A 22,133-nucleotide genomic window follows, 5' to 3' on the forward strand; every position below is an offset into this window, starting at 1 on the left:
CACAACCAAAACTGAGGCTGCTTTTTCAGATTTTTTTGTGTCTTCCCCCCTGACTTTTAAAATTATGTGATGCAGTGTGGTCATTCGCAGCTGTCTAAGCTGATCAAACGGCATCTGCACATGTAAGGTTAAAGCACATTACACTCACTAGGCTTGCATTTCTTAGAATTCAGCTCATTAGCTACTTACCGGTTCTTTTCTAGTTCGTTGTGCGTAGACCTGGAAGACAAACAAAAATTTGGATTAGCCACCTTTGACCTCTCAGCACCAAAGTTCAATCACTGCAAGCTGTACACATCCCCAGCGGCATACTGCTGTATAAAGCCAACCAACTACATACATTAAAATCTATAGCTGTAACTTCAGCCTCCCTGCCGACAAGAGATTCCTCCCCTCTTAAGTCTGTATTTAACCAATACGTGCAAAGCCACTACTCTTACTGGTGCTACAGAAAATGTTCCTTGGAGACTTAAATGCACACAAAATCTCAGAGAGGCAACGATTAGAATGGGGGACCAGAGTCAGCTATTTCCAGACTGCTTTTGGCTCTGCCACCAACTCAGTACAGGACTGCAGTTACGTTTCTTTGTGTTTTAGTTTCTCCATCCACCTTGTAAAAATATTGCTATCATCTGCTAACAGAGGAGCTCATGGAGTATTAATTCATGCATATCAAATACATGGAAACCTTCCAGCAGAATTGGCTCTGTAAGGACAACCCCTGGAGCCCCTCAGTGGTCACATGCTAGATTTAGCAAACTTAGTAGAACTCCAGCTATGGCAAACACTTGGGCACAAAATGGGATGGCCAGTACTGCCATGTTTGCAAACATCAGCGGCACTAAGCAGCACTTTTAGGATGCCTGGAAACCCCCCAGGGATTGAAACAGCACTGCCACCGCACTAGACTGCAGCGAACCAAGTCACTCATAAAGCAGCACTGTGACCACTTGACAAAGGAGGGGGCTTTTTTCTTTATACCTGCCTGCCACGCCAAGCACGCTGCCAAGCTCTAACTTAGAGCTCGCAGCTTGAAAATGAGACCAAGTAGAAACAAAAGGGAAGCAGGCAAGTTCATTCTCCTGGTCTCTGTGATGACAGCATGAGTGGCAAAAAAAGCTTAAATCCTTTCAGGATTTCTAATCTAACGATGTTATTAGTAACCCAGGTAAGGGTGTTGAGGATTATTTAAAAAGGATAGCCATTTATCCAACATTTCTCTTTAATAGAAGGTCACCTTAAAATAAGAGTAAAAAGGAGCCCAGAGCTTAATAAAAAGGATCTATTTTCTGTAATTTGGCATCACATTTCTTCCGGAGCTCTGAGAAGATTATCCTCTATCCCCCATCTGGAGAATCCCACAGAGAATTCTACAATTAGGGAACTGAATGGAGGATGTGCTCCAAGGGAAACCCTGTCATAATTAAATGCTTCTCCAAAAAAAGGGAGGAGGAGTGCTTAACAGGTGTTAGAACCTCATTGAAGATGACAGATAAACGGTGGATGTCTGTGAAAAACAAGGTAAATGAGTCTTAGCTAGCCACGTCTGAGAGCTGCGGGTGGCCAGAGGAAAAACAAAACTTTACCGTATGTCTGTGCAAGGTACCCGGCACAGCAGGTTTTGGGATATCCTAAAGCACACTATGGCCAAACTATTAAAGTGGAGGAAACTCCCAAAGCAAATCCTTCCCTCCCAAAGAGAGGGGATCCCTTAAATCTGGTTCCCAGGAATCAGACACATAAACATAATATTTAGTTCAGAAAATCTCCCATATCAAACCCACATCCTCCATGGAGTCTAAACCAGCAAAATCCATTTGTCCAGGCAACGTGGATGCAAATTAACCCACCAGGGCTGAGCTGAGGCCCTTTAAAACCACTGCCCATATGTTCTTTGGAACATGCTTATTGTTCTTATTTACTGTACATTCCTGCAGGAGACTTGCACTCTTCTTGGCTATGACATTAGCAGTTATAAAGCCAGAGATATGCAATGGCTTGAATTCTTATATTATATTGAGCCAATTATCAAGGCCAGCACTGAAAGAACAAAGTTTGGCCCACTGCTGTGAACAAAATTAAAACAGCAGGTTCTCCCTACTCCTCTCACACAGGAGACTCTTTATTACCTATCTGCCTTCTCATGAAGAAGACAACTGAGAGGGGTCACAGGCTTTTCACCAAGTCAGGAAATTTATGCTGTGACTTTTAACCACATCGGTGGCAAGGCAAAAAAACAAACCCAAGCCTCCCCCACCCCCTAACACTTTCCCACTGAATTTGAATGCAAAAGAAAAAAATCTCAGCAATGCTGAATGAATTGTATGGGGATATTACTTCTCTTACCTTCCTATGCTTTGCTTAGTCGTACTGGGGACATTTGGAAAAGTTTTAATTTTTCCTTTCATCTAAATTTAGGGGAAAAAAAACCAGTACCACTCCCCACTACCACCGTTCACTAACTCTTATTTTCTGTACCAGTTTCCTTTTGCTTGGATAACAGACACAGAAAAAACTCGCTCTCTCTTCTGTTCATAATTCATTTCATTTTCTGTAGCTCCTGATCTAGAGATTAATTTTCTCTCCTCGTCTTTGGACTGCACATGTTACTAAGATTTATTTGGAGTTAAACAAGGGCAGTGCTATCAGTGAAGTGGAAAAAAGTACAGCAACCTCTATTGATACTACAGTCAGAAAAAAAATAGGTAGAGAAACAAATGTAACTGGACCTCTTTAACCAAGCTAGTCTCATCATCAACTGAGAACTGAGTATCATCAGACGGAAATCAAAACTCCATCCTTGTATGCCATCACCAGCTTTTTGATAGGTACAGTATGAACACCACAGCTGTAAACTGTTGCAGCATTCAGGGAACGTTTCACGGTTACTTATAGCACTCTGCATTTACAACAGCAAGGAACTGGTGCCTTCAACGTGATGTTGCTTCACTGCTGTCGATAGCCAGTCACAGCCTGTGTCACCCACTGAAATAACGCCACTGTGTTGGGCATGGACCACAAACCAGAGAAGCTCACATCCCCATTGTCAGACGGACAGGGCAGGCAGGACCTTGCCCCTAACTACAAAGCTGAAACCACAGCCAAGCAGGTACAGACATGTTGAGAGAGGAAAACAAAAGCCCAAGCACACGTACCAGCACTGCTCAAAACCTCAGCTGCAATTTAAGAGTAGCTCAAGCACAAAGCATCTGCAGGTTTCTTATTTAAAAGTCAGGTTTCTATAGCAGTCAGTTCTTTAACAGTACATTTAAAACATCCAAACTGGTAACTACCCCTAAAAACTGAAGGAATGCTATATAAGAAGGAGGATCCTGCTGACTACACTTTGAAAACAGCTTGGGAAAACATCAAGAAAGTTTTAGAAGCTTAACATAAAGGACCCAAGCAAACAACAACAAAAAACAGCAGAGCAGTCCCCATTATGATTTTGAACAACAAAAAGCTGGAAGAGGAGAAACTGAAGTTTATCCCTCTTTACCCCAGATACCTGAAACTGGGAAGCAGCAATTGTCAGTCACTCTAATTTAAGGTCAGATGCAACAACCTTTTTGCACCAGTTACTATGATTCTGCTTGCAACCTTTCTATCCAACACGGTAACAATGTGTTGCTGAAACATTCAGCTACACTGAATTCCCCCAGTGAAGGAGACGTTGTAAATAATTTATCACTTTATCCCATTTTCTTTATTTAAATAAAACCCCTCCTACCACGGCAGAGGCAGCCAAACCCGCCCTGAGCACAGGTAAGCCAACAAAACAAACTGTGTCAAGGAGGAACAAGCTCTAAAGAGCACTGAATTCATTTGTCATTGGGTTTTTTACTGTAATTAAAACCACAAAGCTGCCACATGACATTAAACACAGCTGACCTTTCTGGTTTACACATTTAATATTGATAAATAACCCAACAAATGCATTTGCAGCATATCTGCATTTTGGTTTGACTTCTTAGTGAGGTAACTATTTCCTAGTGGGAAGACACAGCACTCGAGAGTCCTTGTCCTATGTGATACACAGGTAGCATGTGGACCCAATGATCCTGTCATCTCCTTGTAACTGGTCATTCTCCTGTATCTCACACCAGGTCTGGGCTGCAGAGGAGCCCAGGACTCCAAGAGCTTCATGAGCATCACAACAGAGATACCAGCGGCCCAGGAGATGCTGCTGGCCATAACTACTGCCAGGTAAAGGGGGCGGGTAGAATAAAAATCACCTCTTCCAATACCTGTCCTTAATGCCCACACAGGGCCAGTGTTTATCCTCCAAATTCACTTACCACACTCTGCTTTAGCAAGAGATTAATCAGGAAAGCAATATTCCATCAGCTTGTGCAAACTAAGGCACAGTTACCCAAATCACGTTTAGTAAAACAGCAAGAACATCCATCCACAGACCAGGCCAACCACTTTCTGTCTTACTTCACTCAGATTCAGCCACCTCTGCTGCTTAAGCATCATCACACCACGTACAATCTCGTTCTTCTTCATTTTACAGACCTTTCCCACCTCCCGGCTCTGTTGACACCCATTCATTTGGCCACCAAATTCCCCTGCAGGAAATGCCTTCTTCCACTCCCCAAGCCAAGATAACTACCCACAGGGAACCAGTGAGCTACATCACTGCTTTCTCTTTTATGCAAGCTCTTTCTCAGAAATTACTCCTATTGGAAACAGCCAAATGACCAAACAAATCAAATTAAAAGGAAGGGTGATCGACAACTTTGTTCAATTTTAAATCCACCTGTGTCCACCAAACAAAACTTAATGGCTGAAGAACCCCAGTGTTTTGCCAGGGTTTCAAGTAGCAGTGGATCAACACTGTAAGTAGTCTATGAAACCAACTCCACAAGCCATAGTCTGGGAAGCCTATGGAGAAGCTCCTCCAGTAGCAGCAGGGTGAGGCTACTAGCCCAACGGCAAAACTAATGGTAGCTGCACAAGAGTGGAATCTTCCTGTCCAGATGAAGATGCTCAAGGGTTAAGTTTCTAAGGGAGCTGTGAACCCACCTCACCTCTGGGAGGCCCAGGAGCCTGGATCTTGGGAGAGCTGCACAGGATCCTCAGGAACACAACAGCTTACAGCAGTCAACACTGCCAAGAGCTCCCTGAAGAGGAGCAGGATGCAGCTGAACAGGAGATGGCATAGCTGTAACAGAAGTCCTTCTGCTGCCATCCTTATGCCCTTTGCAAGTACCAGCCTCAAGTCCAACAAGAGCCTCAGCTCAGCCATACATATCAGCAAATCTAACAAAACATTTCCTTCCAAGCAACACTAGAGACAAAAGCTATCTTAGCCATTACTATCCCATGATCCCCCTAACACTGCCTGGCCTTGAGGTCCAGAATAAATGCTTCTCCATGAGGAGCTGAAGTGAGGAGACAGAACAGACTGTTTCACCTTCTCACTGACGTCAATGGAGATGCACCAGATTAACCTGGCCCCAAACTCTGGCTAGTTTTTCTGTCGCTCTTAGATGGACGTGGTATCAGATTCCTCCCAAGGCTCTGATCAAAGCTGTTTTCCCAGGATCAAGCCAGACCCTTTCCAAAGTTCACATTCTCCGTCTCCAACAGAGAAGGGGACGCAGCCATACTGGCATCTGTTCGTGTTTATTCATTTTTGGAATAGGAGAAATGGCCCCACAGTCTTTCAGCTCAACAAGGGGAAAAGAGCTCCTTGGTGCAGTTCACAACTGCAGAAAGCCACCTACCCCTGGGTTTCTACAACGTATCCTGAAAGCCTCCTGCAACACTCACTCAGAAACAACTTTAAAAGGTACACTGCACACATCCTCTGAAGAAGTAAATGTCTTCAAAGGCACCTACAGTATTCTTACAGGCCCCCCTGGTTTGGAACCTGCTCCTCATAATCATTATTTCTGTTTTCAACATTTCAGAAATTAACTCTTCCCTAACACTTTTTATGCAGGGGGAAACACCACCAACACACAGAAATTCTAAATTATTTTCCCAAGGTCACACAAGAAGCCTGTGACAGAGCAGGGTACCCAACTTGGGTTCCCTGAACCCCAGCGTAAGGCATGCATCAGTGGGTTGCTGTTCTCAGGCACCCCAGAGAGACATCTAACATGGACATTTGTGCCACCTGATTCTTGCATCAAAGACAAAAAAAAAATAAATCTTACATAATCATTGTAAGCTGCAAGTGGGAAAAGGGAGGAAAAAAAGCACCCTAAACCACAAAACCAACAAACCAGCCCAAACCTAACCCAGTCCTCATGTCTTACCCACTGTCTGCCAAGTGAGCCAACTCTACTCTCACTGTACAAGGTGTCAGAGAAGAATCTAAGCTGGGAACTAGAAGCAAAGTAATATTATTTTACTAAGAAAACTCATCCAGTAGACACACCGGGCATAACCCTCACGTGGGGAAGGAACTGCAGCCCCAGTCCCAAACAAAGCATGCTGTTCTGTTGGTGCATGTTCCGCTTTTTCAGCACAAGGGAGGAAAGAGCAGGACAGCTCTTCCCTGCTGAGCACCATGCGCCTCTTCCAGTCCTAGAGCTGATCTCCCCAAAACCAGAGCAACACCCCGAGAAGCAGCACAAGGTGGCACTCTGCAAGGGAAGGGTTTTCCAAGCCGGGCCACAGAACAGCAAGAATGTTGTTTTGTATTCACTGCTGCAATCCAGGGCCAGCAAAGAAGCCCCCAGTTGGCTTCCCTCCCCACTGTACAGGCTGGGAGCAAGTGTGCTGGTAGGAGCCTTCTCCTGTACCACCTGAGACCCCACGTGCAGAGGCTAGTCCTAGCCCCAAGTGCTAAGAGAAAACTGCCCCATCTCATGTACTCCCTCATGCAGGGCCCTGCACAGCCAAGAGGAACTGGGTTTGCTGAACAAGCAGCTATTCAATATTTTGTTTTGTCCTCATTGTTCAAGGCGTGGCCTCAAGCCAAGCCCTGCTCTGAATACAGAACCGGTGGGTTCCTTACAGGCTTTTCGACAGGCTCACCGAGAGCAACAGCTAGGCAGTTCACAAGCATGTTTATTGTCAAGCATCCTCACTTTCCAAATTGGAAGCTAAGAAACGGGGAAATTGGAGTTGCAGCTTCTCATCCCCCCAGGTGCCTCTATGAAGACCCCCAGGAGCCCAGTTTTCTGGGCCACTTTCCATATTCAAACCACAACTGCTGCTGGTGCCCCTTGCAGCTGTGCATCATCAGCACTTCTGCAGCTCAGATCCCAGGCTCATACGTTGGAAAAAAATTAAAATCACAATATGAGGAATAGACTATTTGGGGGTCTCTGATAACAAGCCAGGGTGAAAGGGACTTGCTGAATGTACACAGGGCTGCTGACTGGAGCCAGAAGCGGAGCGAGTTCTCCAACGTGCTGTTCACTACTCCATTTTTCTGCCTTCCAACTTCTGTGACAAGTGAGTAAAGGTCCTACAGAAACCACCTCCTTCCCTTCCCAGCCCACAGTTAACCACATCAGAAGGGGCTCATGCACACAGACTGGACACAAAGGCTGCTGTATGTTCATTTTGGGAGGGATCTTAGCCATTTCAGTAGGAAAATCCCAGCCCACCTCTGTTGGACATGCAGCAGCCAATGTTTGCTACAATGATTTAGAACTTGGCCAAATTCAGGTAGATTCTCACAGGTTAGGAAAAAGTATACTATATGCCTTCACCAAGGCAAGATTACCGTCTACGATCCACGATGCAAGGGAGTTAGAGCTCTTGTAGACAGATTCTTAACTTTTTTTTTTTTTAATACCTAGATAAAACTGCATTTTTCAGGACCTGGTGAGGAAAAATGTCAGGCAGCTTCACCATGGCACCTCCAAGCGCCCCCATGAACAAAGAAGAGCACGGCACAGAACGAGAACAGCAAAATACCCACTCTTCCTCACACTACTGTCAGGTGTCCCCTGTCCCCCAGGTCTCTCCCAATTGCTACCTGGGAAGGACACCCTCCCTACATGATCATCATAAACAGATCATTTGAAGCAAAATGAATTATTTAAGTAGAATGAGGTACAGGCTTCAACCATCCCCTTTAACACTTTAATATCTCTGTTAATGAAATTTCCTCTGTCGACTATTGAAGTGTATCACAGGGCAGGGTAAGGCCTGACACTGCAGAAAGCTCCACACAGTCCCTGCCCTGATGAATTCCAGCAGACTCTGTGACCCTCACCGTACGGTCAGGGACTCAGTCTCTTCCAAGGCCACATCAAAACCAGTATAGTTGCTGGTACTTGCACAGCAGATACGTTGCAGTGATTCACAGAAAGACAATAAAGGCACAGGAAGCAATTTTCAAATCTACCTAGAAAACTCAGGATCCTAAGTCTCATCTTCTTTCAAACAGCCACAAGCTCTAAAACATCGATTCTGCTTCCTGAAAATAGGATTAGAAAGGCATGCACATTACCCAAATGTACAGATGGGGGGAACCATATAATGTACAGATGGTAGGACCCATGTAGGTCATCTGACGTGCCCAGATCTTGCAGCCTTTCCGCAGCAGACTCAGGAAACGATCCAAGGGCCCAGCATGGCAGCCCTTTGCCCTATACCATGCTTCTTCCCACACGCAACGTTACCCTTTCGAGGAAGATGGTCATATCCAGAAATAGCCTTAGCAATGTCATCTGCAGAGAAACAGTCTGTTTGGGGAACATGTACTTCTCTGCAACACACATTTTCTGAGCTAAAGAAGCTGCCTTCAGATGCACTGGGGAAAATGAGGCTTTTTGAGTAAACGTCACCTGACTGAAATGTACTTTGTTTGAAAAGAAACTGATGGCATTTGTATGGCTGTGGGCCAGACCAGACTTTTTTCACTTCTATTTAAACTTGTTATTTCTCTCTCATGTTACAACTATATTGCTGCAATACTGTGCCTGGAGATGAAGGGAGGGGAAATATACTTGAAAATATACTCAAAAATGTATTAACATCGCTGCATTAGGGAAACCAAGGCATAAAGACTTACACAGGCTGTAACATTATCAGGAAGAGAACCCAGATGTCCCGATGTCTGGGGTTATATTCTGTCAAACAGGGACATACTGATCTAGCATCTGGCAGATCCAGGAAAAAGGAAGGTTGAGAAAAAACAGAAGAGCTTCTGATTTCTGGCTCACAAGCAGCAGCAACTAACATGAAGGCAGCAAGGTGGCTACCTCCCACTGCTCCCAGATGGCCAAGCTACTTATGAAACAGTTCATGAACTGCTGCAGTTTGTAGCCTAGCTGTTAAAGGCAAACCAGAACTGATGCAATGTTACCTTACCATACCCATACATTGCTTTATGGCTGCCCAAGCACCTGGGCAATGATGACTGAAGTTACAGCCTCAATGGCAATCCCAAAGTCATTCGTCCCTTCCCGTAACTTCTCCTTTCTTGATGGTGTAACAGATGGAAGGAGATAAACGAGAAGTCTTCAGAAAATAATTGACTTATTTATGCAGAAGAACTTTAATCAAAACTGACGCAAAAGAATTGCTCTCAGTCCACATGCCTGCTTGTCACAGAGCAAGCAGCAAAGTACAAACAAGTAATTAAGATAATGCTGGAAATCATCTAGGCTACTTCAAACTGGATTCATAAAGCAACAGAACTGAAGTGAAGTCACTTTCATATCAGAGAATGGAAGTACAGTAGGGAGCACAGAAATGAGAGATGGGAATATATCCAGCAGGATGGAAAAAACAGGCCTGTTCCCTCTGAGCTGATCAACAAGGCAGTGTCTCATAGAAAAGAGATCCAGGCAAAGGTCAGCCAAGTGCACAGCCCCAGAGACCCCCAGCCTCTGATCAAGAGTGCCCAAAATAGTCAACAAAAATAAATCCTATCTTTGTTGGTTCAAAGAGGGTAGGGAGTAGGAGCCAACACTCTCAAGAGGAGAGCAAACAGAAGCTAGTCTTTGAATTTGGGCAGAAGTTTGTCAGGAGGGATCAGGAGATGATCAACAGCAGAAACTCCAACAAGCGAGACAATTAACTCGGCAGCATGACATAGACTGGTCTGTTTGGGTCAGAAAGAGAAATGGAATTGAAAGGTCAACCAGGAATAAGAAAGGAAAAAGTCAGTTTCACCTACAAACAGGGGAGGAGATGGAAACAACACTACAGGTGACAACCCATTCACTGTCAAGCACAGGATCAGGTCAGGTTAAACAAAAGCATGAAGGATAAATCCCTGCATGTGTTGTGGAGGAGGCATTACACAGAGAAGATACAATGAGGGTACAAATGTGTCAGGAGGGGGAAAAAAAAAAAAAAAGCCAAACACCTGACAAACAAGGTATAGTACTTAAAACTTACACTTAACTGAATATATGGGAAGAGAAAATGAGGAAATTCCAGGAACAGTTGACCAGGTTTGGCCCAAATATCCTCCCCACCATCCCAGGGCACCAAATCACTCTAGGAGCTGGGGCTAACAACCTTTCAAGTTTCAAAAGGCCCTAAGAACCGAAATGTGAAGTTTCTTGTCCCTGCGCCAGCACTGCTATCAGTGATGCAAATTAGCCCACAGCAGTTGCAGCACAGCTCTACCCAGGTAGAGTGCTGCAACATGAACGTGAGCCCTGACTAACTCCCACTGCTGCAAAACAGCACATTCCTTTAGAGGCCTACCCCAAATCTGGGAGGACAAAGGAATCAAGAGCCTTCAGCCACAAAGCGCGACAATTCACGGCAGACAGATGCTGCAGCAGTGAATTTTAGGTAAGTTGCAGATAACATCAACAACTGAGCCTGCTTCTAGTTTACACACAAGCCTCTTTGCACAACTCAGACAGAGACTACAAATTAAATTTTATACACCTACTGAAGGTATCAAAGTGTAAATTCTGCCCAGAATCATGAGTTTCTGCATTGACTCCCTGCTACACAGATCTCCCTATGTATGGCTATATTACTAATACAAATAGGAAAGCGCGAAGTGCAGCTCTGCAGGATCTTCCCAGTTGGAGGGCTATAAAATAAACAGGGTGACAAAGGGGAACACAGTGGGTTCCCCCATGCAAGTTGCTACATCAGTCCTAGCACTTTTGGAGGCCTCATTCCTCATTAGGGAGTGGGGTTTATGCTTCTCATGCCAGTTACTGTGTTCACCCTCACTTTCTGTATTTTGCCTGGTAACCTGCCAGTTGTAGTACTGCAAAGCCAAGCATCACTGAAAAGACACAGCACAGAAAACCTCACCTACACCGGGTATTCCCCCCCACTCCAAATCATTGGCAGGATCTCAGCTTCTGATGTAGATCAGCAGAGACAAGGAAAAGCACAACTTAGTGCCAGCAGGTTCAGAAACTCCAGCATCGCTGCGACTTGCTTGCCTACACTTGCAGACTGCACTGGGGCAAATTACATCAAATGGGCACATGGGATGTGCTGAGGCTGAACTGAGCTATTTGAGCCCAGCTCTACCTGCCAGCCTGCTCTGATCAACCGTATTCCAGCACAAACCTACAGAAGATAGTGGAATTTTAACAAGGGGGGGATTCTGCCTCTCGTGCATGGACCAGCAATCCATTTTCCCAGTTTAATACTCAAACTGTCATTATGCTTTCTCAAAAAGAAGTCATGCTCACACCTAACTATAGTCAATATTGCTGGCTAGTCCCTCTCAACACCTCTACCAGAGAAGCAATCCTCAACAGCTTGGCCTTGTCCATTTTTCCTTTCTTGAATAATTAACTAACATATTCATATATATTCTCTACTGGAAGGCAAGATCCCATCTCCAACTATTTCTAGACAAAATTTCAACAACAGCATGAAGACTCCAGGTAGTGAACACACTGTTGGTATGTTACGAAAACATGGCAGAGCAAATCTCGTCCATTCTCTGTTTTACACATGTGAATTTGTACTATAGAAAGCAAAGCCAAGTCCTGAGCCATGAACAGAGCTCCCTGGCACTACAAGGCTTGAGACAGAAAGCACAGTCTCTATCCCCAGCCTATTACACCAGGGCCAGATTCTAACCCACCTACACACAACGAGTCAAAACTCAGCTCCCACTAGCTGTGGAGTAAAGTGTGATCCAGTGCAAGCAGCTTGAAAAAAAAAAAAAAAAAAAAAAAAAGCCCCCAAATAAATAAACAAAGTAACATCCAGAAACAAATAACAACTGATAAAGGCTAGGAAGCAGCAAAACTGTCAACAAAAAGCCTCAGAGACCAGCTCTCTGGGACGTGAAGAAGGGGTAGGGGCTTTGTGCAGAAAAGTAGAACAACAAGGGCTGACACAGCAACCTGCTCTTCCAGGAATTTCTTACACAAGATAGGCAAACCCCTCAGACCCCTGCGCCTGCTCTCCTCCAGTAAAAACAGAATTACAGCACTGTCCTAACTCCACAGGCTGAAAATTGCCAGGTACTCAGTCGTCAGTGCAATGGGGGGGGGACAGCAAACCTCCTCTGACAGAAAAGATATATTTAAAACTGTGCTTAAGCAAGTGGTTACCAACCCCCCTACTCCTTCCCTGCACAGCGAGGTACAGTTGCACAGCACTGCTGTTCTCGTAAATCAGGCTTTCTTGCACACCAGACAGCCAAGGTTGACTTGCAGCTACACATGCCACATCCTTTTAGCTTCTGCACCCATGTTTGTGAACCTGTGGCACGTGAAGCCATCACCTGAGGTACCTAATGCACACCTACCTGCCCCCTCTGCCAATCCTTGCTCAGGAACACTGTGAGCAAATTAAGCTTAAAGCCAAGAGTACCTGAGGGTTCCAGTAATACAGCCCCCATCCCTACCCTCCAAAAAAACACCTTTAAAGGTTATGAGAATAGAGGACTACAGAGAAGATTCAGCAGAAAACCAAGCAATGGGATTTAGAAGTGTGGAAAAAAAGTTTCAAATGAGGCAGAGGAGAGCGCAAGAACAAAGAAAACAAGGAGGTACATCACTAGAACAGCCAGAAGTGCAAAGAAACCCAGACATCCAGGTTTTCAAGACACTATGTCCAAAATGCCTTACCATACCCATTACAGCTGCTGATTCCAAGCTCTGCAGGCAACCTGCACCCGGGCTGTAGATGTCTGAAAGGCCCTTGGGAAGCAGCCTCAGACACAAGGGAGGATAATGGGAAGAGAGGAAAACGAAAGGAAAAAAACTGGACAGAGATCAAACCCTCCCCCATGGAACTGAGTAATAGGTTCTTTGAGTGCCCTTAACAACACAGGCCTCCCGGGAGAGCTGAGGGCTCCTAGCACTGCTGGGAGGGTGCCTGGCATTTCCCCAGTATCAGACCAAAAAATAACAGGCTTTTCCACATGCCTGAGTGTCTAAAAAAAAAAAAACAAAAACAAAACACAAATGACAATCTAATATTGTAACGTAATTTCAGATTCCTTTATAAATCTTAACTTCATTAAACTGATTGTATTATAGGGGGAAAAAATCATTTAGCATCCCTGCTGTTTATTTTATTTCCTGCTGACACAACAATTTAAATTGATTAAAAAGTCTTCTCAATTATTTTCCAAAATGTATAAATATCAAACCAGTCTAACGCTAACTAACTATAATGAATAACTGGTCTATTTAGAACTGCATATATAGGGTCCGTAAGAGCAGTTTCCAGTGACATCGAATGCAAGTTAATGTATCCACAGAACTGTACTTCCAGCACGGACGACTCCACTTCTCTAGCAAGTTTTCAGAACTCAGCTTCTGTCCCAGAAATGTCTTCAGAAGGAATGAGCATTAAATAAGTGATACTGTATGTTACAATAAATCTCTGCTAATTTTTCATCCCAGTCCAAAAAACCATAAGATACTTTTATTAAGTGCAAATTAAAAAAAGAGGCAACACTAAATTCTAATTTTATATGGATTGGCTAATTGATTTGCTTGGCTTTTTGCTTTTAGCTATGTGTTTAATGGGCTTTAAAAAAAAAATAAAGTTTCCCTTGTTTATTATGAACTCCAGGTCACAATGACTGTGATTCCCAACATATTTTTGCAGGTGGTGATTTTCAGTACCTAAATATCCCTGACTAAAGCAGGACTGCATATTTTTAAATATATTCAGATTTTAACTCACAGCATGCAACACTAGGTCTTTAAAATACTCGTGCAAAACACTACACGTACATATAGATAATGTCCTGAGGATTGCAGAGGGAAACCCCTCTGCAGCAATCTGCACGCTGCCAGTTGCACAACTGAGACAAACGAAGGAAGAAAGAACCGAGCCAAAACATCCTTCTTTAAAAATGCATCATGTAAATTAGAAATAACAAAGCAATGTTCTCCCTCTTATCTGCACACCCCTGTTTGGGGTAGAAAAAATTATTTTGCTGTGACTGGGAGACCAACATAGTTCTGTAAGAGTAAGGTTTGCTGCACCATTGCCATCCAGAACTGGGCTGCCTGTTCCGCAGAACTTTCTGGGTGTTTGTGCCATGACAGCACAGAGCCCGTTGGGAAGAAAAAGCTGTCATGTCTGGGCTGCAAATGCTGAAGTGAAATACTTGGATTTAAACTATGAATTAAAGAGCATCTAGGCTCTGTAAATACCCTGTGCCACATAATCATGGATTATTTGGTTCAACAAAGACCAGCAACAATGCATGTGTGTCAATTTCTAGAAGTGTATAAATAAAGAAAAAAATCAAGAAAACAACTGTGCTTTGCCAAGGGTGCTTGAGAGACATCTTTACAGGAGGCTTTTACATTACAAGGTCTACACAAGATCTAAATGCATAATTTCTCTACACTAACTAAACATTTTTGAGACAAAAGCAATCTGAGAAAATCTCACATGAAATTTAAGTTTTGCCCCTCATCAGGGGCTTGATATCTAATTCAAAGTCCATTCAAATTCCACTAGATAAAAATCAAAGGGACAATTCAGTAAGATCTAACAGGAAGGGATGATACAGAGCCTTCCTTAAACAAGGCTGATGCTATACTCAGCATCACACAAAACACACTGCAGTGAATTTGGAGGCACCCTGAACTTCACAGTTGTCACTTCCCGGCACTGCAGCCATCTGGAAGGCCTGCCATCTCCTACAGCAAGCGCAAGCTGCTACGACTTGTGCTAAAAGAAACTCCCATTTCCAACTGTGTGTGTAAGGTGTAAGCTCCCCAAAAGACCTGCTCTGGTCTCTGCCTAGAGCAGGCCCAATGCTGGTCACCCTGAGGCCAAAGCATGGGAAGCAACACACTGGGTAACACTCTCACTCTAAGGACTCAATTTGGCCTCGGTATTCTCTGTATAATGAAGGTTTGAAACAAGACTAGAAAGTATCTTTTCTGCTTCTGTGTTCCCTTTACCCCCACATCAATATATTCAGCCTGTCACACTAAATGACCCAGCGGACTGGTCTCAGCACAGAAAGGTGCCCGTGAGAGCTATGCCTGGGGGCTCTGTGCCGGCAGGGCACGCTGAGCATCCCTTTCCAGCCTACAGGCTGCTGGATTCGGTGCTAAGGAGCTCCTGAGGGGAAAGTGCTCCCAGCCCTCCCCTGGAGAAGGGCAGGTTGCCATGACAAAGGCCTTTGAGAGAAAGAGGTGTGGGATGGAAAAATAGTGTGTGAGAAACCCAAGGGGGAAAAATACAGATCTCAATTCAGCATTTGCCATTATTTCCCAACAAAAAGTGACTGGGATTTGGGACTTTGGTTCATGGGAAACAGTAAAGGGCTACAACTGCCCTGAAATTAAGAGAGGCTGGATAAAGGAGGGAAGCAAATACAAACACGCAGCATATAAAGAGCTCAGGATATGCTGATCCTGATGAAGAAAACTTGCCCACAGCAAGGTGTCCTAACATCACTTCAAACAACCTTTATTATCAAATGCTGCCGAAGCAGAATCACTGCAAGCAAAGGCACCTTTCCCCTAGGCCTTTTACAGGTCCTTCCCAATGGCCTTAAGAATGCTTTAATCACCTGAGCCACCTGCCACCATTTTATGGATTGCACAGGCCTTGCTGCAGCAAAAGCAAGCTTGCAATTGCCTTTTCAAAATTATACTTCATGCTTCTAAAGTTTCTCTATCCCAGAAGGTCTCAACAAGGTCTGAACAATTCTGTAGAAGGGAGCAAGAGTAAACAAAAAGAACAGGGATGAGAGGAGAGAGGCAGATCCTGCCACAGCACCAAGTGGTAGGCTTAATCCTGTTGTCTCTTCTAGATTTAAGACACTAAGAAATATGTCATTGTATAATAAGAGAAGTGTCAAAAATGTGGAGCTCTACAATTACCAAGCAATCAGAAAGCTGGGAAATCCCACTGCCCTGAACGGCAAAGTGAAAGACAGCTTTGTTTTCCTGAACTGCATTTTTAACACATTGTACGTAGCAGCCAGTCATCTCCCTCTCTCCCATTTGTTGTAGGGGATCCATTTCAAAACATAATTTCCTTGCTTCAAATCATGCCTGTCATTACAGTCCCAAAGCACTCAGGCTGCACGCACACTATCCCTTAAAAGCGGTGACTTCTGGGTTGGAAAGACATCAGTGGTATATAATGGGAATAGCTATTGCCTACCTCCTCCCTGAACCCTAGGAACAGATCTCCCTATTCCCCTTCCCTCTGCAGCATCTGAGCCTTGGCACAGAGTCAGCTGGCAGTGCCACTTCAGATACAGCTCCCCTGTGTCCCCTCTGCTCTCAGTGCTATGGATCCAGAAGGGATGCTGTACTCACATGTCCCAGCTCCAAACCCCGCTGTGTTCAGGCTCTTCCCATTTTCCCCACAGGCTAAGTTTCTCTCCTCTGCCTCCAGCTTTCATCTTCAGCTTCATCCTCCCAGCCAGCCCTGCACCCCACTCTTTTCTGCCCACATCGTACCTGTTGGCAATACTTGCATTGCTGCCACTGCCGCTGTGTTTCCTTGCCCGACTCAGCCTCCGTGTGGGCTTTGGGTCTTGTAGTCCAGGACTTGGAACTGAGGGGAAGGTCGAGGCATAGCCATGTTCGCACTCTGCATGAGAATCAACAGGCAGGGCATTAAAAAAAAGGGTCATTAAAAAAAAAAAAAGAAAAAAGAAAAAAAAAAAGTCAGCAGGCAGGCCTCACCACTAACCCATCAGCCTAGGGAAATGAGTGATGATGTGTTCAGAGGGAAGTGGACTGGGAGGTGGAGAAAAGAGAGGAAGGGGAGTGTAAAGGCTCCGCCAACCTTGGAAGAAGGATAACACCACTCAAACACCTGAAAACATCAAAAGAAAGCATGACAGCCCAGAGAGTGCCTCTTCTCTCTCCTCCTGCCCAAGCTATTTGAACCAGGCAAACCAGGTGAACCTCACTGTGCCATCGAGGTCTCTGCAAAGACAGAGCCACCCACCACCATCCTTCCTGCGCAGTGGGAAACTTTCACGCCAATCCCCACTTTTCCTTACAGAAAACGCATTCACCTCAACCTCCCCCTCTCTGCAAGAACCTTCCACCTCAGCCATAGCCTCCGGGAGGACCTGTCAGCCCTGTCCTTCACCAAACCCCTCCGCTTTTCGGTGATTTAGTGCCAGCCCACCACAATGATCCCCTTGGCCCGGGCCGCTCTGGCCCCTCCGCGGGGATCTCTGACCCCAGCCCCACTCCCCCCGGGAAGGGCAGTTACCCCAGCACCTCGCCTCCCCCCATTACCTCTCTCCCTTCGCTCCAGATACTCGGCCGCCTCCAGCAGCCGCTGGATGTTGATCATCTGGACCTGCTCCATGGCCCCCGGGCCGGCAGCCGGGGGACACCGCAGCCCCGGGCCCCCCCTTCGCCCCCAGGCTCCCGGCTCCCCCGCTGGCAACGGGGGCGGCTGCGGGGGGAGGAGCGAGGGATGGCCGTCTCTCCCCAGCCCCTGGGCCTCCTCACACCGACAGCCCTCCCGTCCCGGGGGCTGGGGGGATGGGCGGGGGTGGCTCTCCTGGGAGGGCAAGGGGTGGCAAGGGGAAACACGCGAGGAAATGCCGGAGGACGGACCGGCACCGGGATCCTCCCCCCGGGGGAGGCAGCCAGGCGAGAGCTATCCCCGACCCAGACCCATCCCGCCCCAGCGCTGCCCCCACCCGCAACCCCCGGTCCCGATTTACCCCCACTTCACTTCGGGCCCTGACGGGATCCAACCCCCTCGGCCCGGGACCGGGACCGGCCCCTCAGGCCGCCCCGCCCCGCGCGCCCGCCGCCTCGCAGCACTTTGTTTACCTCTGCCCGCTGCTCATGGGGGGGGGCGGGCGCCGCCGCGGGGCTGCCTGGGAAATGTAGTTCCCCGGCTGCCGCCGAGCACCCTGCGACGGCAGCCGTTGGGGAGCAAGCGGGGCAGGGGAACCCACGCATGGGGGCCCAAAGCACCCCCCCCGGGCAAGAGTCTGTGCCCTCGTGCCTGAGGTGATGGCCCCGTGCCCACCCAGACCCTGAGCTGATAGTGGCCAGGCCCTAAGGAGACAGTGGCCAGGCCCTAAAGTGATGGCTGTGTGCCTGCTCAGGCCCTGAGGTGACGGTGGCCAGGCCCTAAGGAGATGGCCATGCACCCACACAGGCCCTGAGGTGATGGTGGCCAAGCCCTGAGGCAATGGCTGTGCGCCCACCCAGACCCTGAAGAGATGGTGGCCAGGCCCTAAGGATATGGCCATGCACCCACACAGGCCCTGAGGTCATGGTGGCCAAGCCCTGAGGAGATGGCTGTGTGCCCACCCAGGCCCTGAGGTGATGGTGCTTTGCCCTGTCCCTCCTCCCTTGCTGCTGCAGCAGCCTGCAGGCCAGAGCTCCGCGCTCCACTCATAAGTTAGGGACAAGATGGACATCACCTAGGAGGCAGGAGGGACCCGCAGCCGCTTCATCCCTCTCCTTGCAAACACCAGGGCTTTCTGCACACGGAAGTGCCAGGACTATGGCAAGAATAAAGCAGAGAGAGGCTACAAAAGAAAAAGCTGCAGCCACACGGTGGGAGCTTTCCACATCTCACCTGTGGAGATGTAATTAAAGACAAGGTGCCAGGCTCTGGGAAGTCACACCTAGAGTGACTGATACAGTGTTTCTGATGGGAAACAGAGGTGCAAGACCCATTTTGTAATGTGAACACAGCCCTTTGAGATCATAGTCAGAGGATGTCACAGACAGCAATCTCGCTCTACTTGAAGCAGCGCATAAACAAGTAACGACAGTGACCACCTCAACATCTTAATAAATACTGTCACACCTATACCCTGCAGTCTGATCACTCTTCTCAACATCTTAATAATGCATTTACATCCTGATTTTCATACAGGCACTTCTCTGACTCTGAATTTTACCAACTTCAAGCCGGAATGGAGCTTAAAAACCTGTTACCATTAATTGTATGATACCAGTCTCTGAAATAGTCTATCTACTCTCAAAAAGGGCACAATCAGAATATTCAAAATCAGAATCAGAACATTCACAGTAAAAATCTGAATCTCAAACTCATACCAACTTAGAAACCCTCCAAGGATTGTTTTGTAGTTGTAATTGGGGTTATGTTTCATGGGTCTGAACCTTTAGGCTGTGACTGCTTACGTTTGCAAGCATTTCTCCCTCAGAATGGGAACTGGAAAAGTACCTTGAAAAAAAAATAATCAAAAAAGCTGAGATTCTCAATTAACGGCTTGTGTCTGGTAGCATGAGCTTTAAGCAGAGCACGAAGTATCAGGAGACTCATGATGAAGTTGCAAGAGTTGGCAGCACTCAACTTGAGAAGGCCTGAAAAAAAGTGGATTCAGGGTAGCTAACTTTTCTTTAAATGCATTTCACTGATTCACCATTTCTGAGCTTTCCTCAGAAAACTGCAGGCTTGCAAGCTGATGGAGGTAAAAATAATACCACTGTTCAGTTCTTACACGGCCCTCTTCACCTCCGAATCTCAAAGGGTTGATTTGTTTTGTTTCTCTTAAGATGGGACAGTGGAAGAATAAAGGAAGCTGGGACACCTCCAGGGACGTACCTCCTTCCTTCTGCGCTGAGGAAAAGCAAGCCCCAGCCCTCGCTCAGCCAGGACGGCCTCCATTCACGTACCTACACTGAGCCCAAGCACAGCGTGTGTAAAGATTGGCTTTTGTCCGGGGGACAACTCAGGGAAGGAAGTATTCTCTCTCTCCCCACCTCTTTTTTCTACACTGGAAACTGCCGATAGAGCAGATGATTGTTAAAAGCACATGGAAAGTTTCAAATCTGAGCAGTCTCCGGGACTACTTATATGATCTTGGATTGCTCACAAGGGGAAAAGGACACAGGTGCACACACCTCTCCACAACAGCGGGGTTAACCCGAGAATGTTTCTGGGCTCTAACTCTGCTTCCTCTAACCTGCTTCCAAAGCCAGGGAGCCATTTGCCTCTCAGGATTAGCAATAATAAACATTAAAAACAACCCCAACCCAACCCCTCCAAAAAACCCATGATGAAGCCCCAAAATCACTGCAAGAGGGGTTCTTGGCAACACCCACTGCCACTATCTTTACTGATGGCACATTCAGAGAGATGTGGTGCCACTCTGGGGATTAAATAGGGAAAGCCACAGCTGGAAAATGAAGGGGTAGTTTAGGAGCATATCAAAGTGCCAGCCTCCTGAAGCTAAAGTTCAAGATACAAAATAAGAGAGTATGAAGGAGGGGGACACTGATGCACACAGTGAATTAAATCAGCACTGGAATGAAGTTAACAACAGGATCAGTTCTGCGTGAAATGATGTAGGATCCGCTCTTCCATTTGCACATCAGCTCAGCTTCCAAGTCTTTGTTTCTGAAGTAAACAATGCACAATTAGAAAAAAAAAAAATTCTGTGGGAAACAAAGACAAATTTGAGAGTGAGCTGTGGGACATCTTCCCAAAGAAGGAGCCCTGAAGAGGCAGGGGCGAGCCACCCGCGGAGCCACAGCAAAATCTGCCGGTTGCCATCCCGAGTGCTCGTGTGGGTAGGTCGGCCTGCAAAGCACTCGAGTTGTATGTGACAGAAACAAAAGTGGGTGGAAAGTGAACGGCACGAAGAGGTCTGATGCTATTCAACTGCTGACCAGAAACCCCCCAAAGTCACATTTAAAATATGGTTGAGCAACACTGGGGAGGGGCTAAGGGAAGAGTATTTTAGGGGAGAATGAGATCATTTAATTTAGTGGCTCCGAATGATCTGTAAGTACAGTTTTCTGATTATAAGTGCTTGCTGCTTGGCATCCCTTCTGGCAGCTGTGATTCACTTTCATTGTGTGTTCTGCTGCTTCGCCCTTTAGAAAAGGGCTTTTTACATTTTATTAAATGGCACTTCGGCAGCCCTCCATTTCCAGCCTTAATAATGGATTTGTTAATCTCCCTGATAGCCTTTCCCTCCTCCTTAGCAACAATTTAAATATCCAAGAAGAAATCTGCAGTGCAGAAATCAATTAATATTTACATCTGAAACGCTGCTGTACTATTTTAATCAAGTAGAACAGATGTAGTCTGTTTTTTTACAAACACCGCCATCACTTGCATTAAACTAGCATCTTCCAACAGGGAAATCTTCTAAGAGCTTTCCAGAAAGCAATGTTTTAAGCTTCTCAAACCTGCAATGACTTCAACTCTTTTCTTTCTACTCTGTAGGAAGGGAAACTGAGGTGTAAGCAGCATAATTGCTCGCATGAAGACACACCCTCAGCTAGAGGTGGAACAGGAACACAGCTCACGAATCAAGATGCCCAACCCTCTGCTTTGAACACAAGGCTTAGAAATAACACAATGCTTTGCAATGTGGAAGTTATTTTCAATAAGGGCGATCCCTTTGGTTAAAGTGCCTAGTTTCCCACCCCTTCTTTGGCTTTTTCTAAAATCTTCCTATGCCCAACTCTTTGCAGCCTCTGGGAGGAACAGTTGCAAGAGCTTCCTTTGCCCATGTTCACACAAACCCTGCAAATTCTAAATATTGCTTTCAAAGCCTTGAAACCTAACACTCCTGCAACTGAGGCATGAACAGAGATCCCTAGTAGGAACCATTCTCTGCTGCTGTCAAAGCAGTGAAGAGATTCACCGATTCTCCAAATTTCTGGGGACATCAGATCCAAAAAACTCCAGCTTTTCTTGCCAGGGGAACAACATCTCTGGCATACCTGAACATCCCACCTACCAGCACATGCTGTAACAACCAGGTCTACATTCTTGTACTCCTGACTGTAACAGTTCAGCATCAGAGGACT

At 46.1% G+C, this 22,133-nt stretch overlaps 1 protein-coding gene across 5 annotated transcripts in view; it reads right to left on the minus strand.

Annotated features, from left to right (window-relative positions):
• MXI1 (MAX interactor 1, dimerization protein) overlaps positions 1-22,133 on the minus strand; it is a 62,928-nt gene that overhangs the window by 35,140 nt on the left and 5,655 nt on the right. For 4 of the 5 annotated variants that reach the window (XR_010071479.1, XR_010071478.1, XR_010071477.1 and 1 more), the window contains exons 2-3: positions 16,815-16,947; positions 190-219 (exon numbers count right to left, since the gene is read on the minus strand). Coding sequence is in view for 2 of the 5 variants with exons in the window: in XM_063337642.1 (XP_063193712.1) it covers positions 190-219; positions 16,815-16,947 (163 nt within the window). In the remaining 3 variants the exon portion in view is untranslated. Of the gene's footprint in view, positions 1-189; positions 220-16,814; positions 16,948-17,609; positions 18,040-22,133 lie in introns of those variants that run through there. The other variant, XM_063337644.1, reaches the window with a different exon arrangement.

Source organism: Chroicocephalus ridibundus, chromosome 6, assembly GCF_963924245.1.
Source record: "Chroicocephalus ridibundus chromosome 6, bChrRid1.1, whole genome shotgun sequence".
Classification (NCBI taxonomy): domain Eukaryota; kingdom Metazoa; phylum Chordata; class Aves; order Charadriiformes; family Laridae; genus Chroicocephalus; species Chroicocephalus ridibundus.